This window comes from Camelus ferus, chromosome 16 (assembly GCF_009834535.1).
Source record: "Camelus ferus isolate YT-003-E chromosome 16, BCGSAC_Cfer_1.0, whole genome shotgun sequence".
Classification (NCBI taxonomy): Eukaryota; Metazoa; Chordata; class Mammalia; order Artiodactyla; family Camelidae; genus Camelus; species Camelus ferus.
In genome coordinates, this window is record NC_045711.1 from 39,333,724 (window position 1) to 39,360,384 (window position 26,661).

General features: G+C 51.3%; 2 protein-coding genes across 8 annotated transcripts in view; one reads left to right on the forward strand and one right to left on the reverse strand.

Annotated features, from left to right (window-relative positions):
* Positions 1 to 11,108, forward strand: part of MRM3 (mitochondrial rRNA methyltransferase 3) — an 11,778-nt gene extending 670 nt beyond the window's left edge. Inside the window, exons 2-5 of one of the 4 annotated variants that reach the window (XM_032457514.1) lie at positions 45 to 289; positions 2,405 to 2,572; positions 4,638 to 5,140; positions 10,571 to 11,108. In XM_032457514.1, coding sequence (XP_032313405.1) covers positions 45 to 289; positions 2,405 to 2,572; positions 4,638 to 5,140; positions 10,571 to 10,573 — 919 coding nt within the window. In that variant the 3' untranslated portion in view covers positions 10,574 to 11,108. Of the gene's footprint in view, positions 1 to 44; positions 290 to 2,404; positions 2,573 to 4,637; positions 7,111 to 8,526; positions 9,168 to 10,570 lie in introns of those variants that run through there. The other 3 variants (XM_032457513.1, XM_006184977.3, XM_032457515.1) reach the window with 3 other exon arrangements.
* A 144-nt stretch (positions 11,109 to 11,252) lies between these two features.
* The window catches only part of NXN (nucleoredoxin), a 127,107-nt gene continuing 111,698 nt past the window's right edge, over positions 11,253 to 26,661 (reverse strand). The window contains exons 5-9 of one of the 4 annotated variants that reach the window (XR_004311754.1): positions 25,194 to 25,300; positions 17,767 to 17,946; positions 15,831 to 15,955; positions 14,106 to 14,972; positions 12,737 to 12,873 (exon numbers count right to left, since the gene is read on the reverse strand). Coding sequence is in view for 3 of the 4 variants with exons in the window: in XM_032457516.1 (XP_032313407.1) it covers positions 12,691 to 12,873; positions 15,831 to 15,955; positions 17,767 to 17,946; positions 25,194 to 25,300 (595 nt within the window). In the remaining variant the exon portion in view is untranslated. The other 3 variants (XM_032457516.1, XM_032457517.1, XM_032457518.1) reach the window with 3 other exon arrangements.

Here is a 26,661-nt window from a genome sequence, read left to right on the forward strand (position 1 = left end):
ACGAGGATGTTGGTAATTAACTGTCTTTTTATTTCCACCCACAGCAGTGTGATGACAATAGTTAAGTCCAGGCCATTTCGGGAAAAGCAAGGGAAGATTCTGCTGGAAGGTCGTAGGCTGATCGCAGACGCTCTCAAGGCTGGTGCTGTGCCCAAAGTTTTCTTCTTTAGCCGTCTGGACTACATAAAGGAGCTGCCCATTGAGAAGCTGAAAGGTGTTGGCCTCATTAAGGTGAAATTTGAGGATATCAAGGATTGGTCCGACCTAGTGACACCACAAGGAATAATGGGTTAGTGGTTATTATACAGTTTGTCTCTAGAAGTAGAGACCTAGGATTATTTTTTCATACTTGTCTCAGGGCAACAAATTTTATTTAAACCAAATTCAAACATTACTGCCTAACTTTTTCTTAAAACACCCAGAAAAATTTATGCATCTTGTATTTCAGTGGAAACTGAAGACAGTTTTTCTTCATCATTTGTTTGTGGTTTTTTATAGTCTTTAGGAATTTTTGAGGTCACTTCTTCAATCTTTAATGTCCAATTAAAGATTAAGAAAATGTTTACCAAAATACCCTCCATTTCCACAAAACTTCTGCCAGTGTGGCTGATACCTATATATCACTGACCCCCTTATTCTAGAAGCAGGTCTGAGCAGTAAGCTACAATTTATTGCTCTGTTTAGCTCATTGAACAGGAAACCTTGTTTTCATTTGGTGAAATCCAACTCAAGATTCTAATAGACTGTGATGTTTGTATGCACTTAGAAAGTTTTTTTTTCCTAAATATAGAGGAGTTATCTTCAAGATTCTAATGTTTAAGCCAGGGCCTGTCAAATAAGTTGTGCATGTATTCCCTGTAGTGAGCTCACTGTGCAGCTGTTTGTTGGGAGAGGAAATTTTGGAGACCATCTCTTGTTTCTATAACCCAGCATATCACAGGGATCTGTGCTTCTGCTCTCAGAACTCTCCCCTTGGGTGGGGACTTGGACTACTAAAATTCTCCACTCACTCTTGTTAACTATACCTCCCTAATCCCTACTCCATGCTGCAGTGAAAGTGTCACTCATTTTTACCATGCTTGCCATTTTGGGCATGTGTGTCAACAGTGGCTAGCCCCTTCTGGACTTCTGTAACCCCCTTCATTATTATGACTGCTTTCATCATTTCATGGCTTTTAAAAACATGTTGGGGAGGGTGTAGTTCAGTGGTAGAGCATGTGCTTAGCATGCACGAAGTCCTGGTTTCAATCCCCAGTACTTCCATTAAAATAAATAAACATAATTACAACCTTCCCCCCAAAAAAGCTATATTATTTAGATTCTCCTTACCCTGTTTTATTTCAGATTTGAGGAGGGGGTAAAAGGAGAAATAGATAAGATCTAGTACTACCTCTCAGACATTAGGCACATCTCTGAAATCCAGTAATGTAAATGGGTCCTCTAGAAGTGGAGTTCTCATACCACAGCCCTTCAACCAGAAGTTAAAGGACTTCTGAGGTCCTCTGTCCCACTGGTCTTGTGGCTATCTGTGACTCTTAAGTGCCAGGTCTTTTACAGTACACAGATGCCTGATAACATTCCATTGCCTCCACTGTTGAGAAGTTAGTTAGTTAGTTAGTTAGGAGAAGTTATTTATTTATTTTATTTTGGGGGGGGAGTAGGTAATTAGGTTTATTTATTTATTTATTTTAATGGAAGTACTGGCGATTGAACCCAGGACCATGTACATGCTAGGCACATACTCTACCACTGAGCTATACCCTCCCACCAGGTTAGGTAGAGGTATTTATTCTCACTGTGAATAAGCTGGAATAGCCTGTGGGGAGGGCAGTTTGGCGGTATCTGTTAACATTAGGAGCACACACACCATTTGTCCATTTCACTTACAGGCATTTTTCCTAGGGAAATATTTGGACATATGCACAGACTCATACAGTGATGTTCATTGCAGCGTTGTTCACAATAGGGAAAAATTGAAAATTAAATGTCAGTTGGAGAAGAGCTAAATAAATGTGATATTCTTGTTACAAAATAGCATGCAGCAGTTACAAGAATAAGGTAGCTTCTTATTGACATGGTAAATTCTCCAAGACATCTGATGTTATGGAGTTAAATAAGTAGATTACAGAATAATGTGGAGAGTATGATTTCTTTATGTAAAAGAAAAAGCACTTATATATGAATAGATATACATATATGTAGGTGGATGCAAGGAACAAGTTCTGAAAGGATACACTCCAAGACTGAAAAAAATTCAGTGCCTTCCTCTCCCCCCATAACCATTTTCAATCGGAATGTATTCATGTATTATGCAATTAAGAATATAGGAAGAATCATAAGTAAATAAAAAGATTATTCCTCATGCTCAGATCAAACAACTGAATAACCTTTTGTGTTTCCTTAGGGATTTTTGCCAAACCTGACCATGTTAAGATGACATACCCAGAGACTCAGCTTCGTCACACACTGCCCTTATTATTGATCTGTGACAATCTCCGTGACCCTGGGAACCTGGGGACAATTCTGAGATCTGCTGCTGGGGCAGGCTGCAGCAAAGTATTACTCACCAAAGGTAAGAGCGCTTGTTACTGGGTGGAGCAGGTGGCCATCGGTGAGCAAGCTGGCTCTGTGGGCTGATGTGCATGGGTTTGAATATTGGATCTGTCCCTTGTCCCTCACATGTAAGTGAGCAGTACTCTGAGTGTCAGTTTCCTCATCTGTAAAGTGGGCTTCACAGAAGGGTTGTTTTGAGGATTAAGTGAGATGATGCATGTAAAGTACTCAGCACTGTGCGAGGCACACTCAGTAGATGTTGGTTGTTTTAAAATTATTTTGACACCTGCTAGGTTATTAAAGAAAGAACTTAAAATTAATCAGAGGAGAAATAGATGTTGGTTTTAACACTTGGTCATCTCCTCTCGTCAGAAATGGGAATTAGTAGGCTTGGTATCAAACAGACTTGCCTAACAGTTGGGACATGTCTAAAAGGCCTCTTACAAATTGGGGGGAGGATGGGCGGGAAAGGGTCATTCATCAGAAACAGTCAAGCTACCGTTCACTGTGACTCAGTAGTGGTACCCATGGCTGAGACTTGCCTAAATTGCTCAACTCTTCTTCCCCGTCATACCTTGTCAGAGCACATCTCTCCACTGGCATGAGAGCAAAGATGCTGGGGTTCCATCATCGGTACCCCACTTACCTGACTCATTGTTGAGACTTCTAAGAGCAGGTGTGGTTTGGGAAATGTACCCCTATAATCCAAGCAGTGTGGTTTCCACGTTGGTGCTGGTGGCTGCTGTGTAAGAGGAAGGGAAGGAGTAGGAAACACTTGGGGTGGTGCCCAGTATTGAGGACGAGGAGGAAGTCTCATCTTGTCTCTTACTCCCCACTGGGTGGAGAGGTCAGATTAGATAGTGCCCCTCATGAGTCTGGGTCCCTCCTTTGCCCTCCTTGCCTCTCATCCCTGGTTCCCTGCAGTCATGGGGAAAGCCATGCTCGAGGATCCATGTGGCCATTGTACACGCTCCGCATTTTATTTTCCTTTTGAAACTTGGTTTGCCTACTTAACCTGTCCTGATGTTTGACAGATTAATTCTTAAAATAATTTCTAACAAGGGCACTTGTGCTAACAAGTCAGGGAGGAAAGTGGGTACGCGGTACCTGGTCCTGCTGTCTCCCAGTGTGTGTCCTGGGAAAGGCCCCAGGACTGCCGATGCATAGAAGCGGCTGGGCTTAGCACATGGCTATAGGGAAGCCTGCCTCTTGCGGTGGAAGTGGAGGCGTGTGAATGATAAGGCTGTTGCTGTTGCCTTGGTTCTCCCTGGATTATTGTAATTGCCTTCCATCTAATTTCCCCATCTCTAGTGTCTTCCCTGCTGCAATCCAGATTCAACATCGAAGCCAAATGGGTCTTTTTAAAATATAAACCAGATTTGTCACTACTTTGCTTAAAATCCTTCAATGGCATTATGTTGTTTTCTGGTTAAAATCCTAAGCTCCTCAGCCTGGCACACCCCGCCGCCTTTAAATTAGCCCTTTCCTGCCTCCCATATCACCTCCCACCTCAACCCTACCCATTAATTGGCCTGATTACCTTGGTTTTGGGACGATGGCACTCTTCCCCCATCTGTAACTTTGTCCTCTGCTCTGGTCTTTCTCACAAGGTCCTCCTGTTCTTCAAGATCCAGCTCAGTGCCATGGTCTCTGGGTTGTTTTTCCTGATAACTCTGCTTCGTGCCCAGGTTTCTGTTGCCCTGTTCATACTTCTTTTACATTGGTTATTACTAATATGATAGTCATCTGTTTAAATGTCATCCAAACGCCATTGTCCATTATGTCATGAGCTCCTTCAGGTTGGGGACTTTAATGCACTTTGAATCTCCTGTACTGTCTGGCACATACTTATGGTATAGGTTGAATGGATGAATAAAATGTTTCAGCACTAGCAGGAGATAACCCACCAGTCCCTTTGCTGGACACTCCTGTAGCTGGGGAAGCAGAAGTCCCAGCCATCAAGAACGCCACAGTAGGAAATTTTTTGCTTTATCTCTTGATCCAGAATTAATCTGATTGACTTCAGAGTCCCCTTGTCTGGGAAGGTTTGTAATCTTAACTGGATCTTGTCTTTTATTTTCTAGGTTGTGTGGATCCCTGGGAGCCCAAAGTGCTGCGGGCCGGGATGGGCGCACATTTCCAGGTGCCCATCATCAACAATCTGGACTGGGAAGCAGTGCCCAACTACCTGCCCACCAATACCCGGGTCTTCGTGGCTGACAACTGCGGCCTTTATGCGCAGGCCCAGGCCCAGATGTCTAATAAGGCTAGTGACCATGGCTGGATATGTGACCGACGACTCCTAAAGTTTCACAAGTATGAGGAAGAGGAAGAGGATCTAGAAGATGGAGCCTGTGAAGGCTGGCTCCCCGAACTTGAGGTCCAGAGTTACGACTCGGATTGGACAGAGGCACCAGCAGCAGTGGTAGTAGGTGGGGAGACCCATGGCTTGAGCCTGGAGTCCCTGCAGTTGGCCGAGAGCACCAGGGGCGGGCGCCTGCTGATCCCCATCGTACCTGGTGTGGACAGCCTCAACTCCGCCATGGCTGCAAGCATCCTGCTCTTTGAAGGGAAACGACAACTGCGGGTAAGGGCGGAACACTTGAGCAGGGACAGGAGTTACCACTGAGGGGGGATGACAGTCAATCCTCGGTTTGAGGCTGTCTCTGTGGTTACTGGAAAAATAGGAATTTCCATGAAGTTCTGCTTATCCTCAAAAATAAGAAAGGTTAAAATTCTTCCTGAGCTCTTCCAACTAACGTGTGTGTGTGTGTATCTGTGTGTGGGTGAGAGAGAGTGTAAGTAATGATCCTCAGGGCTCTCTATGTGTTTTTAAAAATTGTCCACCAAGGAGCATTTTTGTGCCCAGAAAGTTCCTGAAAGCGTCATCTTGGCCAGGGAGGACCGCTCTCTCCACCGGCTGGGGGTGCTTCGCAGTCGTGGAGCACTGGCTGTAGGCCAGGCTCCATCACCAGCTCCTCTGATGGTTGGTCAATGGAAAATAAACTCCTGTGAAGTGTAGACCAGCAGATTACATTAAAAAAGGTTTTGTTTCAGTGTGGTCAGTGGTCACAGTGCATATCTTTTCATCTTTGGCCTAATGATGAGGACACTGCTGAGAGATTAATGGCCCAGGAAGCTAAGGGCGATGGCCTTCAATAGCTGGCTGTTCTTTTGGCTTGGCTGTGTTAACTTCTGTTCGTGTAGGTTTTGATTTAAACACTGTTTATGTTTGACACTTTTTTTCCCCATTTCTGGTGAACAGTTGGTGGAAACAGCTTAATTCATCAGGTGGTATTATGCCTTCTTAGCATCTTGGCAGATAATTTTTTGGGGACTCTTGGTCCAGAAAAAGAGGAAAGTTTTTTAATCTTTAGCTTAACCCAGCATCTGTCAGCAAAGCCATACTCTTTTTACTAGCTTCCTGCTGTTAGTCCTTCTTTACAGAACACTTTTGGTTAAATGTAATGATTGACTTATTTACATTAATCTCCCGTCCTGCATGAACAGAACTGCTTAAGGAAAGGCCAGTGTTCCTGGATGTTTTGTGAAGAGAGCCTCCTATGAGGGGAGGGAGGCTGAGGTTCTGAGGATCAGAGCTTGGGGCCCTTGGGCCCACAGTTCTGCAGCAAGACCCTGCTGGAGCCCCCAGGGGACCAGGGCAAGCTGGATCCTTACTGGGTACCAGCTAGGATGTAATTGCGGACATGAGGAAAGGCACGTTGGTAATCACTGTGTTTGTAAGTCACTGTGGGAAGGGGGTAGGTGGGACCAGAATGTGGGACTTACTTCAGGCAGTGCTTTTGCAACCAAAGACAGTATGGTTGGAGTTGAGAGACCCCAGGAGTGTGGTTTCACCACATCTCTTCCACACAGGGGCTCCTGTACTGGTTGGGATTCCTTGGGAGCCCTTCAGCTGCTCATTCCAGGGAGTCCCAGTGAGTCCCAGTGAGCATGGGAGTCCCATGCTCGAGAGAAACCGTGCACCCCTACCAGCTCCCTGGTAAAACGAAAAGGTCAAGCTTGATGTGTGTCCCAAATGGTGCCCCAGTGGGTTTGCTTTGCTATGTTTGACGGGAGGGTTTTTGCAGGGACAGTCTCTCTGGTTGGCCAGGCTCTTGGGCTGACCAGCAGAAGCTGCTTGGGTGCCCTGCTCTGGTTGGGGCCTGCCCAGGGCCCCACACCAATGTTGATGATGACAGTGGCCCCCAGAATGTTCTTGAGACCCTCCATTCCCCTCAGCTTCTAGAAAATAGAAGAGCCCACAGCCTTCATAACTGCTGAGCCCACAAAGGCTGGGACTTCGTCTGCCAGCTTCACAGCCATAATGCCCGTCACACCAACAGGCGAAATCTGGGGGCAGCCCAGAGCACTGTACCACGTTTGTACTGCCATCCAGTCTCCCAACACCTTGGGAAAGCGCTAAAGAAGCAGACATCACTAAAATGAGTTTCATGCCTTTTCAGCATGAAACCAGTCTCCTGCAGCTTTTGTCCCCTGGTTATTGTTCCTACTGATTTTGTCACAAAATAGAAATAAAAGCACTGCAAAAGAGCACATCCAGCAAGTCTTTCTACACCTAGTTTATCTCCTGGTGTGAGAAGTTTACATCCCATTCATTTTATAGTCAGTGACTTGTATATCACGCCTTGTGAGTTCTTTTTATGTAATTTAGCAGAGGGGAGGGCAAATTTCCCTTTCTTTAAAATGATTACAGGGAAGCAAATGGTGAACTTGTTTATCCAGTGTTGGAAATTCACCATCTCGAATTCTCAATTTTGAGGCCAACATTTATGTCACCACAAATGAAACAGGAGTAAAAACTGAACAGTAGGTGACAAGTAAAACACATTGCTTGGCTGAAAAAGAAGCCTTCAGAAGGCTGGCCAAGCTGCCCCTTGCCTTTGTGTCGCACAAAGCTGTCATGATGATTTATGCCACAAGGGGGCAGCCACGCCTCAAAACCACTCCCAACCATGAGGGGAGGGGTCGGGATTTTTCCTGGAAGTAAAAGAGAGGATGGAGTTCAAAGTCCCCCTCCACCACTGTGGGCATTCTGCAAGTTGTTTGTGCTCAGAGGTGCTGAAGTTGGAGACCCATCCAGATTTTCATTCATTTTCGGCAGAATCTGACAGAACATTAGACCAAAAACTAGAGGAAATGGATAGAAATAAATGGAAAGTTAAAAACTAACAAAAAACTAGCACATCTTTCTCTTTGAACGGAGCCTCTGGGAAAGCAGCTCTGGACAAAAGCTAATGCCCCCAGCCACCAGGAACTTACTGGGGACCCAGTGCCTCACCCTTGGCTTGGTGTTTCAGGGCAGGGCAAGCTGAAAAGTCCTCTTCCCTCCCCCAGCCACAGCTGCTTGCTCATGGTTAGAATCAGTCATTAAGGCCCAGAGGATAAACAGGCCTCTGGGGACTGATTTCTACCAGCTTCACCTGGGACCTCCTACCACTTGCCCCAGGGTTTTCCAGCAACACCAGATGTCACCAAAAGCTAAGCTGCTTTAATCTCCACTTTTGTGGTTCCGCCATGTGAAGACCCCAGGAACAGCACCTCACCCCAGGTTCCCTGCCTGGTGCTGGAAACCCTGGGTGTGCCGTGCACCTGGGCCCCTCTTGGCCAAGCTACCTCCACCTACCGAGGGAGCAGACCCGACTGGCTCACCTGAAAAATGTGTTATAAAGGAAACACTCAGGTAGACACCTTTACGCTCCAAGATCTTATTTCCTCTGTCTTCATCCGTGAGTGTGCAGAGAAGCTAGAAGCCAGATGAATGGGTAAGCTGGTGTGCTGCTGTCTGTGGGTGACTGACAGTCTCTGAACTGGGCTGCCAAGTTACACTAGAGCAGCTGCAAGCGCTGAAAGCATCAGGAAGCCAGGCCTGTGCTCAGAGGCCACGTGCAGCTGAAAATCTGAATACATTACGGATTGTATCAGTTCCGTTTTACTACATTTGTTTTGTAGGAAGGAGCAGCTTTTATCAACTGAGGCCTCATCGCTGGAGAGGACCACCAATAACACTGCTCCTTCCTGCAAACGCAAGGAGGGAACAGCGTGGGGAGAGATGTGGCTGCAGCAGGGTCTGGCCTCCCAGCCTCCTTTGCTTCTCTGATGGTCAGGGTGCATCCTGACTGCAAGCCGGCAGTGGCTTGATTGGTTGGGGACCTCATTTCCTCTGATGTCAAAGGAGATTTGTTTTGTGGGGCCTGGGTCCTAGTCATGCCTCCTGTATCCCACTGCTAGCCTGTGTGGGTGACTTGTCTGTGTGAGGCCCGAGTGCCCAGCAATTCAGACTTGAGGCTGGCTGCCCCCCTCGGGCTGCACACTGCTCTCTACAGGCCTGGGGACGGAGGCGTTCAAGAGATGGCACAATATTGATTAGAAACCCAACAGTCCCTTAAGTCCTACCCAGATCTAGTAACGTTTACTGACTTGGGAAGTACTGCAGAAGACCACGAGGATGAGATACATCCAGGCCAAAAAATGAAGCATAGTAACTTCTCTGCGTTCACACTTAAGGCGTACCTACAACATCCTGATGTCAGATTTCCCCCTGCAGAAGAAATCCCAGCCATAAAGTAGACCCAATATAAGATTTTCCTACATAGAAGCCTCTTGTTTCCTGGAAAATCTCTCCCTTCACACATGCACCGTTTGCTAATAAAGAATAATCAGTAATTAATAGACAATAGCCATTTGTCCCCAAAGAATTTTCCCTTGAGCAGCCTGCCTGGAGGAAAGCAGTGTGTGCTCTTGTCCTGGTTGGTATCAGCAAGGAGGGGATGTGCTCACTTCAACACAGCCACTTCCGGGTGAGTGGAAGATCCTGAACTCCAGGGGCCTGTGCTTGGTTCAGAGCAGCATCCAGAGGAAGCTGCAGGGGGCACTACTGAGCCTCCCACAGCGTACACTGTTCACCACCTCGGTGTTCAGGTCCTGGCCCCACCTGGCAAGCCTAGGCCTGCCGGGGGAGAGGACAGCAAACAGAACTATGGCCTGGCCAGCCGCCGCGCCTGCGGACTGCAGGGGCTGGAGTGGGTGCTCGCTCAGGCCCCTCCCAGGACACTGCCATTCCAAGCCTCAGCACCTCTCCACGTGTAGTTTTCTCACTAGGAGGGCCCTTTTGGGTCCAGCTGATCTGTTCCTGGACCATATTCTGTATCTCTGTCCCTGCAGAATTCAGTTTGCTGCCCTGAAACAAGGCAGCAGGAGGAGAGAACAGCTTCTTAGTGTCTTTAATTAGACAACAGGAAAAAACACAGTCTGGCTGAAAATTACCACTTAAAAAGCTTGGCTGATGCCAAAAAAGCAGTCCCAGCTCCCTGCACTGGGATAAGTGAGAGCCGCTGGTTCCCAGGACACACTTGGGGTGAGGGGAGCAGGAAGAGAAGCTGGTTCTTAGTTGCCGTCTGGCCTTTACAGCTGCCCACTGAATATGCCAGCCCCAAATACGTACCCTTTTCCTTCAGCAGATCTTTATGGTTGGGGACAGGTAAAGACTCTCATCTCTGTTGTGAAAGTGGGTATAGAGCTGGACCTGGAAGTCACTGCGGTGAACACAAGTCTGGAACCCCAGGGTGGCATTTTTACAGCCACCATCCTGCCTCATCCTGCAGGGCATGGTTTCCCTTGCTCTGGCGGAAGCCCTTGAATATGTCACAGCTGGTGTTTTAACCTGCTTCCAATTAGCGACAAGAATTTTAAGGTATTTTGGAGCTGCTTAGTGGGAATTAAGAAGCCACCCACTTCGTCTGCATCAATAACCTTTAAGATCTCCCACGCTATTGAGACGGAGTTCTCCACTCCCCCAGTGTTTCCTCCCCAGACCCCCACTATATAAATCGAAAGCACCTTTTCATTAAACCTTGCTGTTGATCTCAGCTAACCTCCACACTCTCTAAAGGGGGAATTCTGGTGTCAAGGGTCCAGTTGACATTAGTGGCAAGTAGTTCAAGCAGCCCTCTGTGGGCCACAGAAAGATCACTAATGACCTAATTTTCTGCTGCAGTGACTTATGGGGACTCCTCACTGGATGCTGTTCCTTTTGATCCCGAAGATACGTAGCTGCTAACAGACCACCTTTCCTCCACGGCCATCATGATACAGGGTACAGATAAGAAACCCTGCTTATCTTCCAAGTGAGGCTGACCTCACCCTGTCCCCACCCCTTCCCCAGCCCCAGCCCCAGCCCCAGCCCAGGGAGACAATGGCAGTGCTCCGAGGGCAGCCCCCTGCCCGAGGACAGAGCAAGGTCGGAGTCTCCAGCTACTCCCGTTCCTCAATGGGAGACCTGTGCAGGGCTCCCTGCGTTTCTCCAACTGCCTCCTCAGGATTCCGAGTGTGCGTTCCTTCGAAGGGGAGGAATGAGCACGTGTGTCCACAAGGATGTCTGTAACCTGAGAATCCACCCCCGGCAAGGGCCAGTCAAACCCGGAGAGATGGCAGCCAGAGCTGCAGCGGGGACCTGCCTCTGGCACCCTAATCCAAAGGAGCATCCCGGCTTCTGGAGGATTCGACAGATGATCACATCAGGGCTCCGTTCTTGAACATTCTGAAACATAGCTACCAAGTATCTGATGAAAGTCAAGAGGATCTTGTATGCCTCACCCCCTACTGCCCACCCAGTAGAGCACAGCACCCCAAGAAAAAGAGATTTTTGTTATTAAGAACAGGAAAGGCCAAGTGGTTGATAACGTCCAGAGATGCCTGTTTTATTTCTCACTAGGTGATTGCATTTCAGGCTGGTGACATCAAGTAACAGTCTAATTATCAACTAATTTTGTACCTCTGAACTACAGATCAGCAATCCAGTTCGGCAAGGAGCGACCGTGTCAACAGCTAATCTGGGGGCTGGGTTTTCCAAATCAATGGTCTTGGTTGGCAGGATACTTTGAGTGGAGCCAAGGGCAAGGCCTGAGATTGTTTTAAAGACCCTGACACCTGGCTGAGATAGGCTGAAACCCTGTGAATCCCTAGGTGAAGCCCTCCATCTCAAATCCTAAGGGCACAACTGTTATTTTCCTTTTGAGGTCAGTTCAGCCTAAGCAAGGAGCCAAGCCAGGCCTTGCAGGGTGGGTCCAGGGCCTAGTTTTAGCTGACATTTCCTCTGCCTTTACTCCTACCTTAGGGCACAGCTCTTTCTCAGGTTCTTAGGAAAAGCTAGGCTTCCGGTAATCTCTTGTCTCTCTAGTTCTGCTTTGAAAAGAAGAGGGAACGCAGGGGTGACCACGGGTGGGCACAGGCACCTCGGCAGAGCTCCCATGGCCCGGGCCCAGAGTAGGGCTGAGTCAAGCCTGCGCTGGTGAGTGGTGCTCCCCTCGGAACGCAGGGCCACTGTATCTTCTTGGGAAGATGTCCACGGGGAAGAATTTATTAACGAAATTCCAAGATAGTAGGGGCTGTTCATCTGAGGAGGCAGAAACTGGGAGAAGGTCAAGATTAAGGAAGAAAGAGCTAGAAGGAAGAAATAAGCAGCTCTTTCTTATCACATGCTAGGCGCCCCATCCAAGTAAGCAATTACTACATGGATCATTACTGTAGCTACTCTTAGTTCTCACCAGAAATGAACACAAGCTTCCTTTGAGAGCTGGAGACCCCCTGCCCAAGAACCAACTGACAAGCTGGCTTTCTCTCTCAGACCAAGTCACTGAGGAAGGGATGTTCTCACCAGCAGCTCAAAGCTGGGGCTGCCGCAGCTCCTCTCTGCTCCACCTGCACCTACGTGTGTCTGAGCCATCTCGGGCTCTGTGCGTGTGTGCTGCCACCTGAGGCAGAGCCAGAGCTCCGGTGCTCTGTCCCGTGGTGCCCGCTCGGCAGAGGGCACCCAACACACAGCTCCCCAAGAGCCCGCAGCTGAGAGTGCACTCCAGCCCCTGCTCTGGCCGGGTGTGCCAGCCCCATGAATCCCCAGCAGAATCTCCAGGCACGGTGGGTTCTTCTGTTGCTGAGAGGATGCGCACCCAGGGTGCTAGCTGAGGAGTTAATGCAGAAAACAAGGCACCACAGAGAGGTTGGACACTTGGGTTGTGTGATTTGGGACACGCTGGAAAAGTCCAAGGGTGGAGGGAAGGGGGGGAGGGGGAGGAGGAGACTGAGTTTTAAATAATGTCCTGGGAAGCCAGAGCCCCACTAGATGGGCTCTGGTTTGAGCTTTTCTGCTAGGAAGTCATTCACAAAGGCCTCCACAATGGCGGGGGTGATCTCCTCCACGTCCATCACGTACTTGGCCCGGGCTGACATGTCCAGAATGGTGAGCAAAGGGGCAGCCTCGGGCAGGTTGGTGTAATCTCGCAGGGAGTCGGTCATGTCATCCTGGAAGTCACCAGAGGGAGAGAAAACCAGTCAGTTTTCTAGAAAGGGTTCCTCAGATGCCCTAGATGGCACGGAATGCAACCACTCCATCATCCTGGGGAAGCGGGCCACCCTCCCGAAAAGATGGGCACTCAGAAGGGGAGCTGGGGACCCTGTCCTGCCTTGGGGAGGGGGGAGGCTGGTTCACAAAATTCTCTCTCTGCATCACTCGAAACCCCAGGCAAGTCATCTTTCTTTATTAACATGAAAGCAACTTTTTGTGAAAACGTGATGGCCTTTGATTACTTACTTTTGCAGTCAACTCTCAATTATCTGCAGCTCCCCTGTGGATTGCCGGAGGCCAGTCTGGACTTTAATTTTGCAAGGTTTTAAACAGAAACAGCCCACTGCCCCCACCTCCATAGCTTCGGGGGTTGGGGGGCTGGACCTGCACAGCCAGTTTTTGAGTCTGGGCTCCTAAAGTACTGCAGGCTTACACGGGTCACTATTTATCCCACATTCCCAGTGACCGTTCTGATGAACGTCCCTTGTGTCAGATGTAGCTTTATTAAGCATAGAGGCAGACACAAATCCAAAGACAAGGAGAAAGATTTGTGAGGGAGCAACCATTTGAGGTTACCTTTCATGCTGCTGAGAACAGAAAACGGACCCTATATACCCAGCCCCAGGCTGTCTCGCTATAAAACGTGCAAAACTCTCACTGGATGAAAAGGCCTTGAGGAGCCCGACAGAAAGAGGGCTTGGGGGGTATTCCTGGCCTTCGGCGCTGGTGAGCAGGAGGCTCACCAGTTTCTGAGACAAAAACCATTTCTTTCTACAAGGGCAAGTCTTCAGGAAAGATTATTAGTGATTGTCCTTCTTGCCCCACCCTATAAAACAGCACACACTCCCCAGCTAGGCGGCTGGGTGATTCAGCATCCCTGGCACTGTTCACCCAGTGCAGGCCCTCCATAAACAACCTTCATGATAAACAAGGGAGACACCTGGACACATACCAGACATCAAATTCCCATTAGGAGGCCCAGGCCAAGCCCGGCGCTGCTCTGCCTCCCCTTCTCTCTCCCTCTGACCAAACCCAGGGAGATGAATTTTATTGTCTGTTAAGGCTTCAGAAGGGACGACTTCTGCCTGCCAGAGAGGACACAATCAAGACAAAGGAGGGACCCCTTAGCCCTGGGAGGAGTGTGAGGGGCTGGAGTCTGGGGCTCAGAGGCACTCAGTTGGTACCTGACCTTCCAGCACCCAACCCCCTTCCAGGCTTCCTTGCTTCTGAGGTCAGAGAACTGGACCAAGAGAGCTGCCAAGTCCAGGAGCCCAGGTGAGGAGCATGGGAAGGTGGGTGGGGACTGGAGCAGTGGATGACCCTGGTCCTCTGTCCGACTTCCTGGTCCAGGCATCCTGTACTCCAGGCCGGGCTGGCCCACCTGCGGGACCACCTGGACAGGGAGGGTGAGAGCACCACTTCTGGGGTCACTACTGATCTCACGTTCACTCCTCTCTCTGCCACCCACTTAATGTGGGCCTTTGGCAAGAAATTTCTCAGAGCCCAGGTCTCCTAAATCCTGTAAAATGGATTCAGTAATGGCTCACATGGGCCTCTGCGAGGGGTGAGAGCCGGCCAGCACGCACAGCCCAGCCGGCCAGACTCGGAGCAGTCTGACCCTCTCCGAGCCTCACTTTCCCCACCTGTGAAACGTAATGATGCCATTCCCGCCGAGAGGTGAGTACGTGGGTAGTGCAGGTGAGGCACGTGGCGCGGGGCCTGGCTGTAGGAAACCTGCCGGCCTCATTTCTAAAGTGGCCCTTGGAGCCCTCCAGCCCCACTTCCGCCCCGGCTCAGCCCTTTCTCCTTTGCACTCATCTTTTCTCTCCCAGCCATTTGGAAGGAGTTAAGAGTTTAATACATTCAGAGCCGCTTTCATTCGTGCTTTGTGCGGGGTGGGCTTGCCCCCAAGGCAGGGCCCTGTGAACCTGCTTTGTTCCTTTCACCCCACAGCTGAGCAGGGCGACTTCAGCTGCCTTCGAGGGGCCCGCCGAGCAGCAGTGGCTATTGAGGTGATGAATGGGTGGTTCAGGGTGTCTGGCCGCCTCTGCGTCCCCTGGGATCCAAACACAGCATGAAATGGGCATGGGGCTCTGACCAACTAGAGGTATAGATGGGAGAAAGGAGGGCAGGGGGCTTCAAAAAGTGTATCTGTCAATAACTGGCTTAGGCAGGGCCGGGGGAGGTGGTGGAGCATGCATGGAGTGGGGCTCAGGGGCTGGGGGCTGAGGCGGAGTGGCGCTAGATTCCGTCCCCCACCACTGCGGGACACGCTGCGGGACCGGGGCTCCCACACCTGCAGTAAGGGCAGGCACCTGCGGGGGAGGCAGGCCAGCTAAGGGGCCCGGCTATGTGCCCCGTGGAAAGTGTTCTGCTCTGCCAGAGGCCCTGGGAGGACAGGCCTCGGGTGGAAGAGACAGGGATGCTAGCAACCTCGGCACTCTCCCTGGGATGGCTGGGTACCTGCAGGTCTGGGTGGTGGCCCCCTGACTGGGATCCTGGAAGGGGAAGAGCCCACTCTGCAGGCCAATGTAGGGATACTGACCAAGCAGACTCTTTATAAAGCATCAAGAGCCTGGTTTGGACCCAGCTGAGAGGAAGTAAGTATTGACCATGATCTTTGGGGCTCCCAGCAGCCTGGCTGCAAGACAGGGACTCTGTCCTGGGAGGGCATCCTGCTGCTCCGAGGCCGCTGAGCCAGAGATGGGAAGAAGGAGGCAGCAGGGTGTGGAATTGGTTTTCCATGACTGACGACACATGTACCTTTTCATGCTACGTTTGTCTGTGGGCTCTCCTAGAAGCACCGTCACCCCAGACCCCTGGCCCTTTCAAACATCCCCAAGGGCCACATCACTTGTGTTCTAAAAGTCGGCCAGCTGGGCCAGCCCCAGGGCCAGACCCCTGTGGCACTCACCTCCCCCGCCACAAAGAACAGGAGCGGCGCCTCCTCCTCTTTGGCTTTGTACTTGGCAATGATCTTCTCAGCTATTGGCTGGATCAGCTGCTTGGCCGCCTCAGACTCCCCGTCATCCTCAGAATCTGTGATGGGGGAGAGAACGACACAAAACGGCACTGGCTTGTCACTCAGACAGAGTGGTGCCCCCTGAGGGAGCCTGGGTCCAGGGTCCAACACATCCACCTGGGCAGCCCCTGAATGGAAAAAAGGCCTCCTCCTGGACAGCGGCCTGGCCTCCTGGAAGTACAAGGGTGTGTCTGCATGCACAGGGCAGCTTGCTTGCTGCTCTCCCACACAGGGCTGTCCTGCACCAAGCCCCCAGGGAAACACACTCACTTCGCCGAGTAGCACTAATGCCCAGGCAAACACAACTTTTCTCACTGACCTTTTCACAAACCCACCTTGGAGGCTGGGCTTCCCCTAAGCCAGGAACAACCTGAGGGCCCACAGTTTTTCTCTCAGTCACAGAATGAGATGCCGTGACCTCAGATCTCTGACTTCCTGATGGAAACACCAGAACTGGTGGTGGTAGTGGTGGGTGAGGACTGTGGTTCGGTCAGCAGCTTTGGTGGCAGTTGGGAAGCACCAGGGCACTGGAAAGCCAGCTTCATAGCTGGCAATGTGACTTGCTTGGGAGGGGACAGGCTGACTGCAGGGGAGAACCCCAGACTGGGCTCCCAGAGCCCACTTTGAGCAGCTTTTGCCTCCAGTGAGACAGCAGCATGGGAGCAGCTCACCCCTGCTGAACCTGTAACCAAGAGCAAGTGCAAAGCAGGGGAGGGGAGAGCAGGTGCCTGCAAAGGACCACCACCCAGAAACACCGCACCGTCCAGGAGGCCCAGTGCGCAGGCTGAGCATTATACACTCTAAATCCACATCTAATTACTCGGCGATACTAGGAACTCGCTTCGCCTCTCTGAGACTCGGTTTCCACATCTGCAGATGGCCGGTGAGGCTCCCAATTGTCCCTCACTTCAGAACTGTTTCCCAGGGTCCCAGGATGTGGGCGTGCAAGCCTGCAGCAGGCAGGAAAGCCCTAAGGTGAATGATTCCCCAAGGCCATCACTCCCCAGCGGCCTCTGTCCTCCAAGCACAGGGCCAGCCTGCAAGTCAGTCTGCCTAAGAATTCCCTCGAGTCTGCACACTGGCACCCCTCCTGGGGGCCCTCAAACCAAACCTGCAGAGGATGGGGGTCGGAAGCTGTGCGCAGTGAGGTGCCTACAGTGGCAGCTCAGCCATGACCCATGATCCTGGGACCCAGATATATTCTGAGTCAGAACTGAGCAACAAGTCCCAAGGCAGAGGGTGAGATGGCCCTTGGGCAGCAGCCGCTCCATTTGCAGAAGGAATCTTAAGGGCCACCCCGTGCGTCTGCAAGGATCCTGGAGTGGATGTTCCTCTGTCCTCCTGCCTGAGTGGGTGCTGGAGTGGGAGAGAGGGGGAGACTGAGGGACATGGCCCCGGAGAGGCCACACTGGGGCTGCTCATCAGAGCACAGGTGAGCAGGAGCAGCAGCTGGGGGTGCGCCCTGGCCTAAGGAGGCCCAGCCCCCCGCAGCTGCTGTGCTGCGGCCCAGCCTCCAACAATGGGTCTGTTCATCAGGGGGCCAAGGGCCCCCTCCCAGCCTGACCTCTCCTTCCCAGCTGGCAGCCAGAGCAGCCAGGAGGGAAAGCACAGCAGCAGCTTCCAGAACACCTCCCACGGGGTGGTGGGGGGAGAACCATGAATAAATCACCGGGGTCAAAGGCACGGCTGGGCTGCCAGGCCAGACAAAGGCCCTGGCTCTGCACGGCTGGCGACAGAAAGAAGCTGCAGGGACAGATCCCAGCCCCTCCCCCCACCCCGGAGCTCTGCCCTCCCTGTCCCACCCTGGGGCTCCCACTGAGCTTCATACCTACAAAAAGGACGAGGCAGGGGCCCTCGTTGAGCTGCACAGCGTTGGAGTCGGAGAGCTCCAGCACGGGCTTGGGGTGCCATGGGAAGCCTCTGCAGTCCTCATCGTTCAGCACCTCCACCCGCCCCTGCCGCGTGATCACCTCGCCCTGCGGGTCCAGCACTATGAGGGTGGGGATGCCTGCAAGAGACAGAGCGAGCTTGGCCAGGGCCCACCCACAGCCCATGGGACAGCCCCCACAGAAACACAGTTCCAGTCGGAGAGCCCTGGGATGGAATCCAGGCTCAGGCTCTTGAAGAGCCACGGAACCCCCTTGGGTCCACAGGTCACTTCTCCATGGAACCTGACCTCTCTGCGCCCCAGTATCTCCAGGGCCACGTGGTGAGTGCACTGCAGGTCTACCTCACCCACTAGGTAAAGATCAACGGGGCTGTCCATTTAAGAACTCAGCACAGGGTCTCAGCACACAGAAGCAGTTGAGAAATTCTGAAGAGATCCCCCACCTGCAGGGAGTCTAAACTTAGCAAGGTGGCATGAACACACACTCTCCCGCAGTGTACTCACTATAGTGCACAGACCAGTACAGATCAACAAGCAGGGGGGCCCAGCATGTGTAGGTGCAGGGGGCCTGTGGAGCGAGGGGCCTGGGGCAGGGGCTGCTGCAGGAGAACAGGAAGAGGATAGCTGGCCGCCAGTGAGCCCCCCCCCCCCTTCGCCAGCCCTGCTGCCTGGGGAGGTTCCAGCACCCTCTCTGAGGGGGGCAGTCCCTAAGGGAACACACTGATGGCAGTGCTGCCACCCTCACGTTAGAGCCCTGGGTTGGGGTAACATGCAACACAAAGCTCCCCACCAGGCATAGCCCCCCCTCCAGCCATAAAGCCTCCAGTGGAAAATCAGAGGAGACCCCCATCCGGGGCTACCGTTGCACTGGGGTTTTCCACCTCCCTGCTCTTTGCACCCCACTCCCCGCTGCTACCCCCCAGCCAACTGCAGCCCACAGAGGCCGCCTCAGCCCTGCCCTCCAGGGACACCTGTCTCTCCACTGGCAGCTGGTCCCCCCCCCCCTTGCACTAAACAGCCACCTCCCCTCTGGACCTGACCTGAGCTTTAATTTTATATGTGCCAGTGAAAGCCAGAGCAATTTAATATTTATAGATTCCACAGTGTTCAGTTAGTAATTTGCTCCACTGACATTTTACTTCTCTGTTGGGGGGGATGCTGAGGTACCAGAAATACAGCCCTGGAGGTTTGTAACCTGTGTGGTGGCTAGGGCATCGGGCGTGCTGTGGTGGGCCTACCTTCAAAAGGAAAAATGAGTCCATTCTGTTCACATCTATGAGAAGAAGTGGCCTGGAGTGGTAGGGTACAGGGCCAGAGAGAAGCGGGCTCTGGGGACTGCCCCCCCACAGTACACGTCACACACAAATGCACGCAGCCGCAGCCCACACTGTTCGGGTGTTCAGAATGTGCCCAGAGCTGTCCAGGCCTCAAGTCGGGTGTTTGAGCCCAAGAGACTCGGAGCATTTCCAGACCCATCTTCACAGCTGCACGTTAACCCCCAGAGGCCTGGGGCTCCCATCCAGTGGGTCCCCATCCTGGATTGGGCTGGGCTTGAGTCAGCAGCCTGAAGGAAGCCGGAGCCTGGACAGGCCAGCCAGCTGCAGACGAATGCCTCCCCGGTGCCATAACCCAATCTCAAAGATGTTTTGACCAAGCTTTTTAATCAGTTTCTGAAACTGGGCGATTTTGAGCGTTGTGTTAAACCAGGGCAAGCCCGCCGCCATGATTAGTCATAGTAGCAGGCCTGCTTGTAGCCCAGATGTGGGACGCGGAGTCAGTCTGCAGGACAAGCAGGCGTGGAGGGCAGAGAAGCCCACTTCCTGGTCTAGTGCCGCAGTTTCATCAAGTGGCTGCTCACAGGGGCCTTCTTTGTTACCACAGCTGCGGCCTCTCTCCGGTCCCTGCGGGTGGGGTCCAGGACAGCAGGGCAGGGACACGGAGCCCCCTGCTGGCCGTGGCGGAGTCCCTGGTTGATTCCACTGAGGAACAGCTCCCCTGGGCCCCAGGTCTCCCCACCTTCCCCATGGCTACGCAGAAGCGAAGTCCCCCTTGTTTTTGGTGCTTTGAGCACCGAAACCATGTCTGGGAGCCCAAGATGACCAGGCACATGTGACCGGTGATTTGGTACAATAACCAGTCAGACTGCAATCCAGAGAAGCCCATTTCTGGCACACAAGACAGGTGAAGAGAATCGACAAGCACTGGGCCAGGCCGCCTTCCAATCACCCGAACTTGGGTCAGCTTGGCCATGGAGCCCTAGGTGTGGAGTCCCTCCAGGGATGAACCAGAGGGAGAGAGATCTGCTCTGTGCTCCGCATGGCGCCTGGGACCCCACTCACCCCGGGAAGTATGATTATCCTCCTTCTATGGATGGTCGAGTTACCCACCCAAGCTCGTCCGGCCAGTAAGTGGGACAGGAGCCCTGGTCTGCCTGTTGGAAAAGATGCTGCTCTTTCTACAAGGCCAACCACTGGCAGGCGCTCTCACAGCCCCTAGGTTGGGGGCTCTCGTCCCCAGGGAGAAGCCAGGCAGGGAGCCCTGCATCTCAACGTCCTGTACCACCCGCTCCCTATTCTCTGAGGCTGCGGGGAAGGAGGCTGAGATACAATCACCTCTCCCCTTTTCTCCCCCACCATGCATTCCCTGTGCCCTGCTCCCTTGAAGCAGGTTCCCCAAAGCAGAGACTTCTAAGGAAAAAATAGGGCAGAGCCTCCAATGGGAAACTTGAAGGGAATGGAACATTTCTAATCGATGCCTTTGTACAAAATAACTTCCACACCAGCAAGGGGCTGCTCTGAAGGGAATGAAAAAGGAGCAGTTCATCTCTGCTTCCCTTGAACTTGGCGTTTCCCGGCTGGGATGGCGGGGATGGTGAGGATGGTAGGGGAAGGCGTACAGGGAGAATTCTAAGGAAGATCTAGGCAAGTCACTACTTCTCAGGGCCTCGTCCACAGTCACATGGGGTAGTGATAGTTTCCTATCTTCTTTGGGTGTTGGGTAGAATAAACAAGATGACAAGTCTAAATGCTCTTTAGCAGAGAATCTGGTCTACGTAGGTAATCCATCAACAGGAGCTCTTATTGTAAATAACTTCATTATTATTATTATTTTTGTCATCCCAAAGTTGATTATTTGGCTTTTAAGAGGGTATAGAAGACTGGGGCCTGGCTCTAGGGAGATAAACAGAAACCTCCACGCTGGCTGGAGAGAGTGAGCTAAGGAAACAGGGCATGGAGACCCCACCGACACTGCAGGAGGGTCCGGGGACAGGGTGATGTCTGCCACATGTGGGGTTGGTATTCTTCTACTTACACGGTCCCCAGCTTAACCTCTGGGCATAAGACACATCCTCTGCGCTCCTAGAGAGGGCTTCAGCCGCAAGCCCCTGCCCTGGGGAGCTTGGGCAGACCACAGCAGTGCCTCAGAACCCCCTTCCCCATCTCCCTCAAAGCCCAGAGAAGTGGGGAGGGTATAGCTCGGTGGTAAGCACATGCTTAGCATGCATGAGGTCATGGGTTTGATCTCCAGTGCCTCCATTAAAATAATAATTAATAATAATAATAATAATAATAATAATAATAATAATAATAATAATAATAATAATAATAATAAAAACCTAACTAACCCCCCCAAAAAATTTTTTTAAAAAATCAAACCTAGAGAAGAAAGAACAAGGCCCAAGAAGCTGACTGCAAACTGTTTCCTCCTGAGAGGAGCCAACTTATGAGTATTTAAAACAGTGCCAAAGCCACATGTGCCAAGACTGTCCCACAGTTGAGTCTGGTTGCTTTTCTACTGCCAAGGAAGGAGGGCATTTTGAAGGAGGGGGTGGGGGGTGGGTGAGGAGACACTCAAGCCGTCCAGCGCCCTGGGGCGGGGTGCGGACAGGAGCTGGGCAGGGGCTGTAACCCAACTTTCTTTCTCTGTTCCTCGGTGGCAGTGTGATGGCAAAGACTGCCGGGGGTAGGGAAGAGAACAGAGATCAAAAGCAGACCCCAGGACAGGAAGAGCAGGTCCGGGCCCGGGGCAGGGCAGCGTCATCCGTGGTCACAGAAACAAACGGTCATGATGAAGACTAGCAAGATGGGAAACGTCTGTAGCGCATGGTTAAACGTAAAACACAGAATGCGCAGTGCTACGTGTACACTTACAACGATGCAGAAACATGCCTGCAGGCAGAGACCAGAAAAGACTCAGAAAAGTGAAAACAGTTGTGTTAGGAAGGCAGGAATGTGAGTGAGAGATACGTAGTTGAGTTTTCTTAAACGGTGTCACGGTAGATGCATTCACATAGAATAAAAATCAAACGAGATCCGCGGGGCAGCAGGGGTGGGGTGACAGATACAAACCACGCCTTGGCCATGTCATCACATCCCTCTTCTCCCCTTTCTGTCTCCCTCAGACCTTGCCCTTGCAGGGAGAGCTAAGGAAAGGAAGGTGGCAGTGGGTTTGGATGGTGATGCTCAGAGAAAACCAAGGGAGGTCAAAGGGATGAGTCTAGGTGCCCTTGAACCTGGCCAGCAGGCCCGCGTGCCTGCATCAGGAGACATAAAGAAGATATTTAAAATGGCCACATTCTCGTAGTACAGAAAAACCAGAAGCAAACAAGTGTCCACCAACAGCGGACCAGAGAAACAGACTGGTACAACGAAGCCCTTCATGGCACTGAAAAGAAAGGGACCAGATCTAAATATTAACATGGACAAACCTCACAAACGTCGTATTTAGAGAGAAAAGCACGTTGTAGAACAACATTATGGCACGTCAGCACTTCAGCTTGCTTCTAAAAACACAGCCAGCATGACTATATATTATTCATGGATTCCTATAAACGCAGTAAACATATGAAAACAGAGGAGTAAGATGCACACTCAACGGCTGGTGGTGTCATCACCCCCCGCCCCACCCCGCAGAGGAGCCAGAGGAGCCCTGGCTTTGCCTGTACTTAATGCACACATTTGTTTCTATTTTAAATACCTGAAGCAAAAGTGTCAAATTCTAGGCGGTGGCCGCATGGTGTCTGTTACATTATTCTTTGTCCTTTCCCATTTTTCTCTTTTTTTTATGTTCTCAAAATGAAACAAGGGGAGCAGAAGACTGCACTGAGGCTGCCCTGAAGGTCCCGAGGAGCCCCCAGGCCCACGGGGCCAGCTCCACACAGCCTGCACCAGCCCTTTAAATTTGCCTTAAAAATCCGCCTACGGAAAACACCAGCATCGGCCCCTCGCCCTCCACTGATTGAGAAACAATCACCAAATGTTCGTATAGAAAACAGACTCTGCCTCAAGTGCATTTTTTGAAAGGGGCAGGGAAGAGGGCAAAAGAGGGAAAAGAGACAGTTGAACGGCGGGAAGTGAATGAGGAAGGCAGGGTAACGGGAAAAGGAGAAGGAAAAGCCGGGATGTGAGGATAAGGAACCAGAGGGCCACAGAGAAACAGATTCCAGGAGAGCGATCAGCCCTCATACCACTGCCTCCTAGGCCCTCCTGGTGATGGGGCCACTGTCCATTCCAGGACCGTTTTGGGGACCCAAAGGGTGGGGTGGGGGAGGGGAGAGGAACCATACCAGCGAGGGCCCCTAACCCAGGAGAGAAGGGGCTCTGAGCCTCCCTGCAAAGAACACGGTGCTCTCTGACAGCCAGCATGAGACAGTGGCTAATGGGATTTGCCTTTTGCCAAGTTGATCTAAACCCTTCCGCTTAGAAAGGCATTTTTCAACAGCATATAGGGCTACAAATCTCCCAGTCTGCAGCAAGTGCTGGGAGGAGAGAGGCCAATCCGGCAACTCCCCAAGACAAAAGAAGAGGATGGAGCCAAATGCCAGGGCCTCAGTGAACTCAGGAGGCCCTGTGAAGACCACTGGTTAACACAGCCTAGGCTTAGCCCAGAGTCCAGAGCACCCAAGGGAGCCAGCGATGAGCCTGGGAGCAGACTCCTCCTTAAGCCTTGGGAGTGTGTCCAAAACTTGTGTGGAATCTTGCAGAGCTTATGAGCTCTCCTTAAGAGACTGCTGTTTTGTATCCACTCTGCTACCAAGAGCCTTAGAAGCATCTCATAGAACACAGGGAGGGTAGAGAACACCCCCCACCACCACCACCACCATACTGGCTATGCATAATGTAGACCATCCTTTGGTAATTTACTGCTTTCGGGTGACCCCAGGGCCTTAGCACTGACCACCAAGAGTATGACCTGCATCTGGCTGGCCTCTATACCCAAGAAAGGGCAATCCCCTTCCTTAGAGAGGAGAAAACTGTGCTCCACGGAGGACTTTTGCTTGGAAAGAAGCCACCTCCATGTGGAGAGACCGCCTGACTGAGCAGGGCGGCTGCATAAGGCCCAGCAGCTGGCTCTCCTCTCTGGGACAAGTCCAGTCTTCTAAGTCCTCATACCAAATGGTACTTGTTTGACCAACACCTTTTAGTTCTTTAAAAGACGTCATCCTACTCTGCTCTTTAGTTATTTCACAGTGTAAATTTCATCTTGTCCACTCAAGGGCAGCACTGGGACACCTTTCTGGTTTCCTATTTCCCACCGAGTTCAGTATACAGTATAGTGGTTAGCTGGAGCCCAAGAAACAGAATCCTATGCATTAAAATCTACTCCACCTTTTTTCCAAAAAAGGATCTGAGGCAGCTTAAAAAGTGAACGGTACAAACCAACAAAAATAGGTGAAAACATCCCCCGAAAGGAAAACAAAGAAGGAAGAGAAAACGACGCTAGGGTGGTCAAGGGCTGGCACAGAAATGGTCGGCTTCGCAAAACTGCTAAAGGTGGTTACAAGGTCAGCAAATACTTGCTGAATGAATGAATAAGTGAATGGAGAGACATCAAGTTTTACTTATCCCCACCAAGTGGCAATTCAACCCTCTGCTCAGTACCACTGGCCTGGGGTCATCCTGACACTCCTCTCAAGAAAGGAACTGTGAGTACGGAATCCACGTTATCCTATTAATGCTCTCGGCAACTCTGTGGCAGATTTATCATCTGCAATTTGCAGATGAGGAAACCAAGGCCCAAAGATCCTGAGTGAATGGAATCAAGTCTGTTTGACGGTAAAACCCTTGGGCTAGGGTTCTGGCCAAGTCACTTGGGGGTGTGTGCTCGGTAGCCCAGCCACGTCAGAACCCACTAGGCCGGGTGGTAAGAAGGAGCTGTCTCACCTGCACAAGCTCTTATTTTTTTTTTTTAATGGCTTTAATGAGGTATAATTTACATACCATAAAGTCTACCACATATTTTTAAGATGGTAAAGAATGTGAACATTCATGGAAATAAAGATGTTCTTTTCCCTCTAGAAGAACAGCGAAAGAGGTGGTGAGCCTGGGTGAGCGGGATTCCAAGGGGCTGGAGTCGGGGACGCCTACCTTGGATTCCGTACAGACGGTTCAGGCGCGACCGCCGGGCCTCGTCGGTGTAGGGGACGGCGAGCCACGGCATCTCGCTGAAGTACTGTTTGAAGGAGTCCTCTGACCTGCAGAGACATACACGGAGACAAGGCTCTGTTACCCCCACGGCACCGGCCCTGGGTCCTCCCCACCTCCTACCCGGTGGTGCCCAGGGCCCTGCAGATGCCGGGGCCTCTAATCACCGTGCTCCTTGGACACCAGGCTACGGGAAGACGTTACCCTACCCAGTCCCATGTACCCCAAACCAAAAACTCTGCACAATAGGCGGATGCCCAATGGAAATGCCAGGCCATCCCAACAGCCCGCTCCTCTGCATCCACCCGTAACTTTTCATTTTCAACACGGACAGGTCTTACTTTTATAAGGAGCCTGGGTGCTCAGCACTGCATTCCCCGTGATGCTTCTAATTTGTGCACGTGACGGTGATGGGTACAGGACCACACTTTTAACCACGCATAAATAATTTCACATCTAAGAAATTCTAGGAATGATTAATCTAATCAAGTGATAGAAAGCAAGTCAGGGGGTCCGTGGGGCTGGGGCTTGGGGTGGGGACTGACTGAGAAGAGGCACGAGGGGTTCTTTTAATTGACAGGGATGTTCTATATCTTAACTGTGATGGTGACATAGGAACATACATTAGTCCAAGTTCACTGAACTGTATACCTAAAATGTGTGCGCTTTACTGAAGTAAAGCTGATGTTTTTTAAAGGTTTAAAAAAGGAAGCAGTTTCTCCACGTGGCATAGCTTCAAGCTTGCCCTGCTCACATGCAGTGGCGGGGGGATGGGGAGCAGTGGGACAGGGCCATGGACCAACAAATGGAGCACAGCATTACGCAGGTGTCAAGGAGAACGCCGTGCACACGACGCCCTCTGTGTGTTGGCATCTCAGAGACCCTTCTTTGAACTGGAACTTAAGAGGCAGAATGCCTGGTGGCTTGGTCTGAACTGGGGCTGGAGTTATGAGATGAAGGAGTCCCTGATGAGTAAAGCCAGTCAGAGGGCAAGTAGCAGAGGAAACTGAGGCTACAAGACCCTGACGGGCTCCAGGAAGAATGTCTGTTCTTGTTTTTAGGAGACCCCCCGGATAGAGCCCGTGGCCAGAGCTAGGAAAAAGGACCGCACAGCCATCTAGGATAGGTGTCACAGCCCACGAATCTCTGGCTCTCTTATTTCCATCCTCCCCTTTCCATGCCCTTTCACCGCGATCCAAAAAGCTGAACCAATCAGAAAAATGCATTCTAAGCTCAAATGCCCCAGGCTGGAAATGGGATGTCCCCCAGTTTTACAGCAAGAGCGGGTTTTTCTTGGCTCCTCTTTAGACAATGACAAGTAAATATGAAACGTATCCGTCCCTCTGCCAATCCCAGCTACGTCTTCCTCAACCCCTATCCCCAAGCTCTACACTAACGAGGCGAGAAGTGT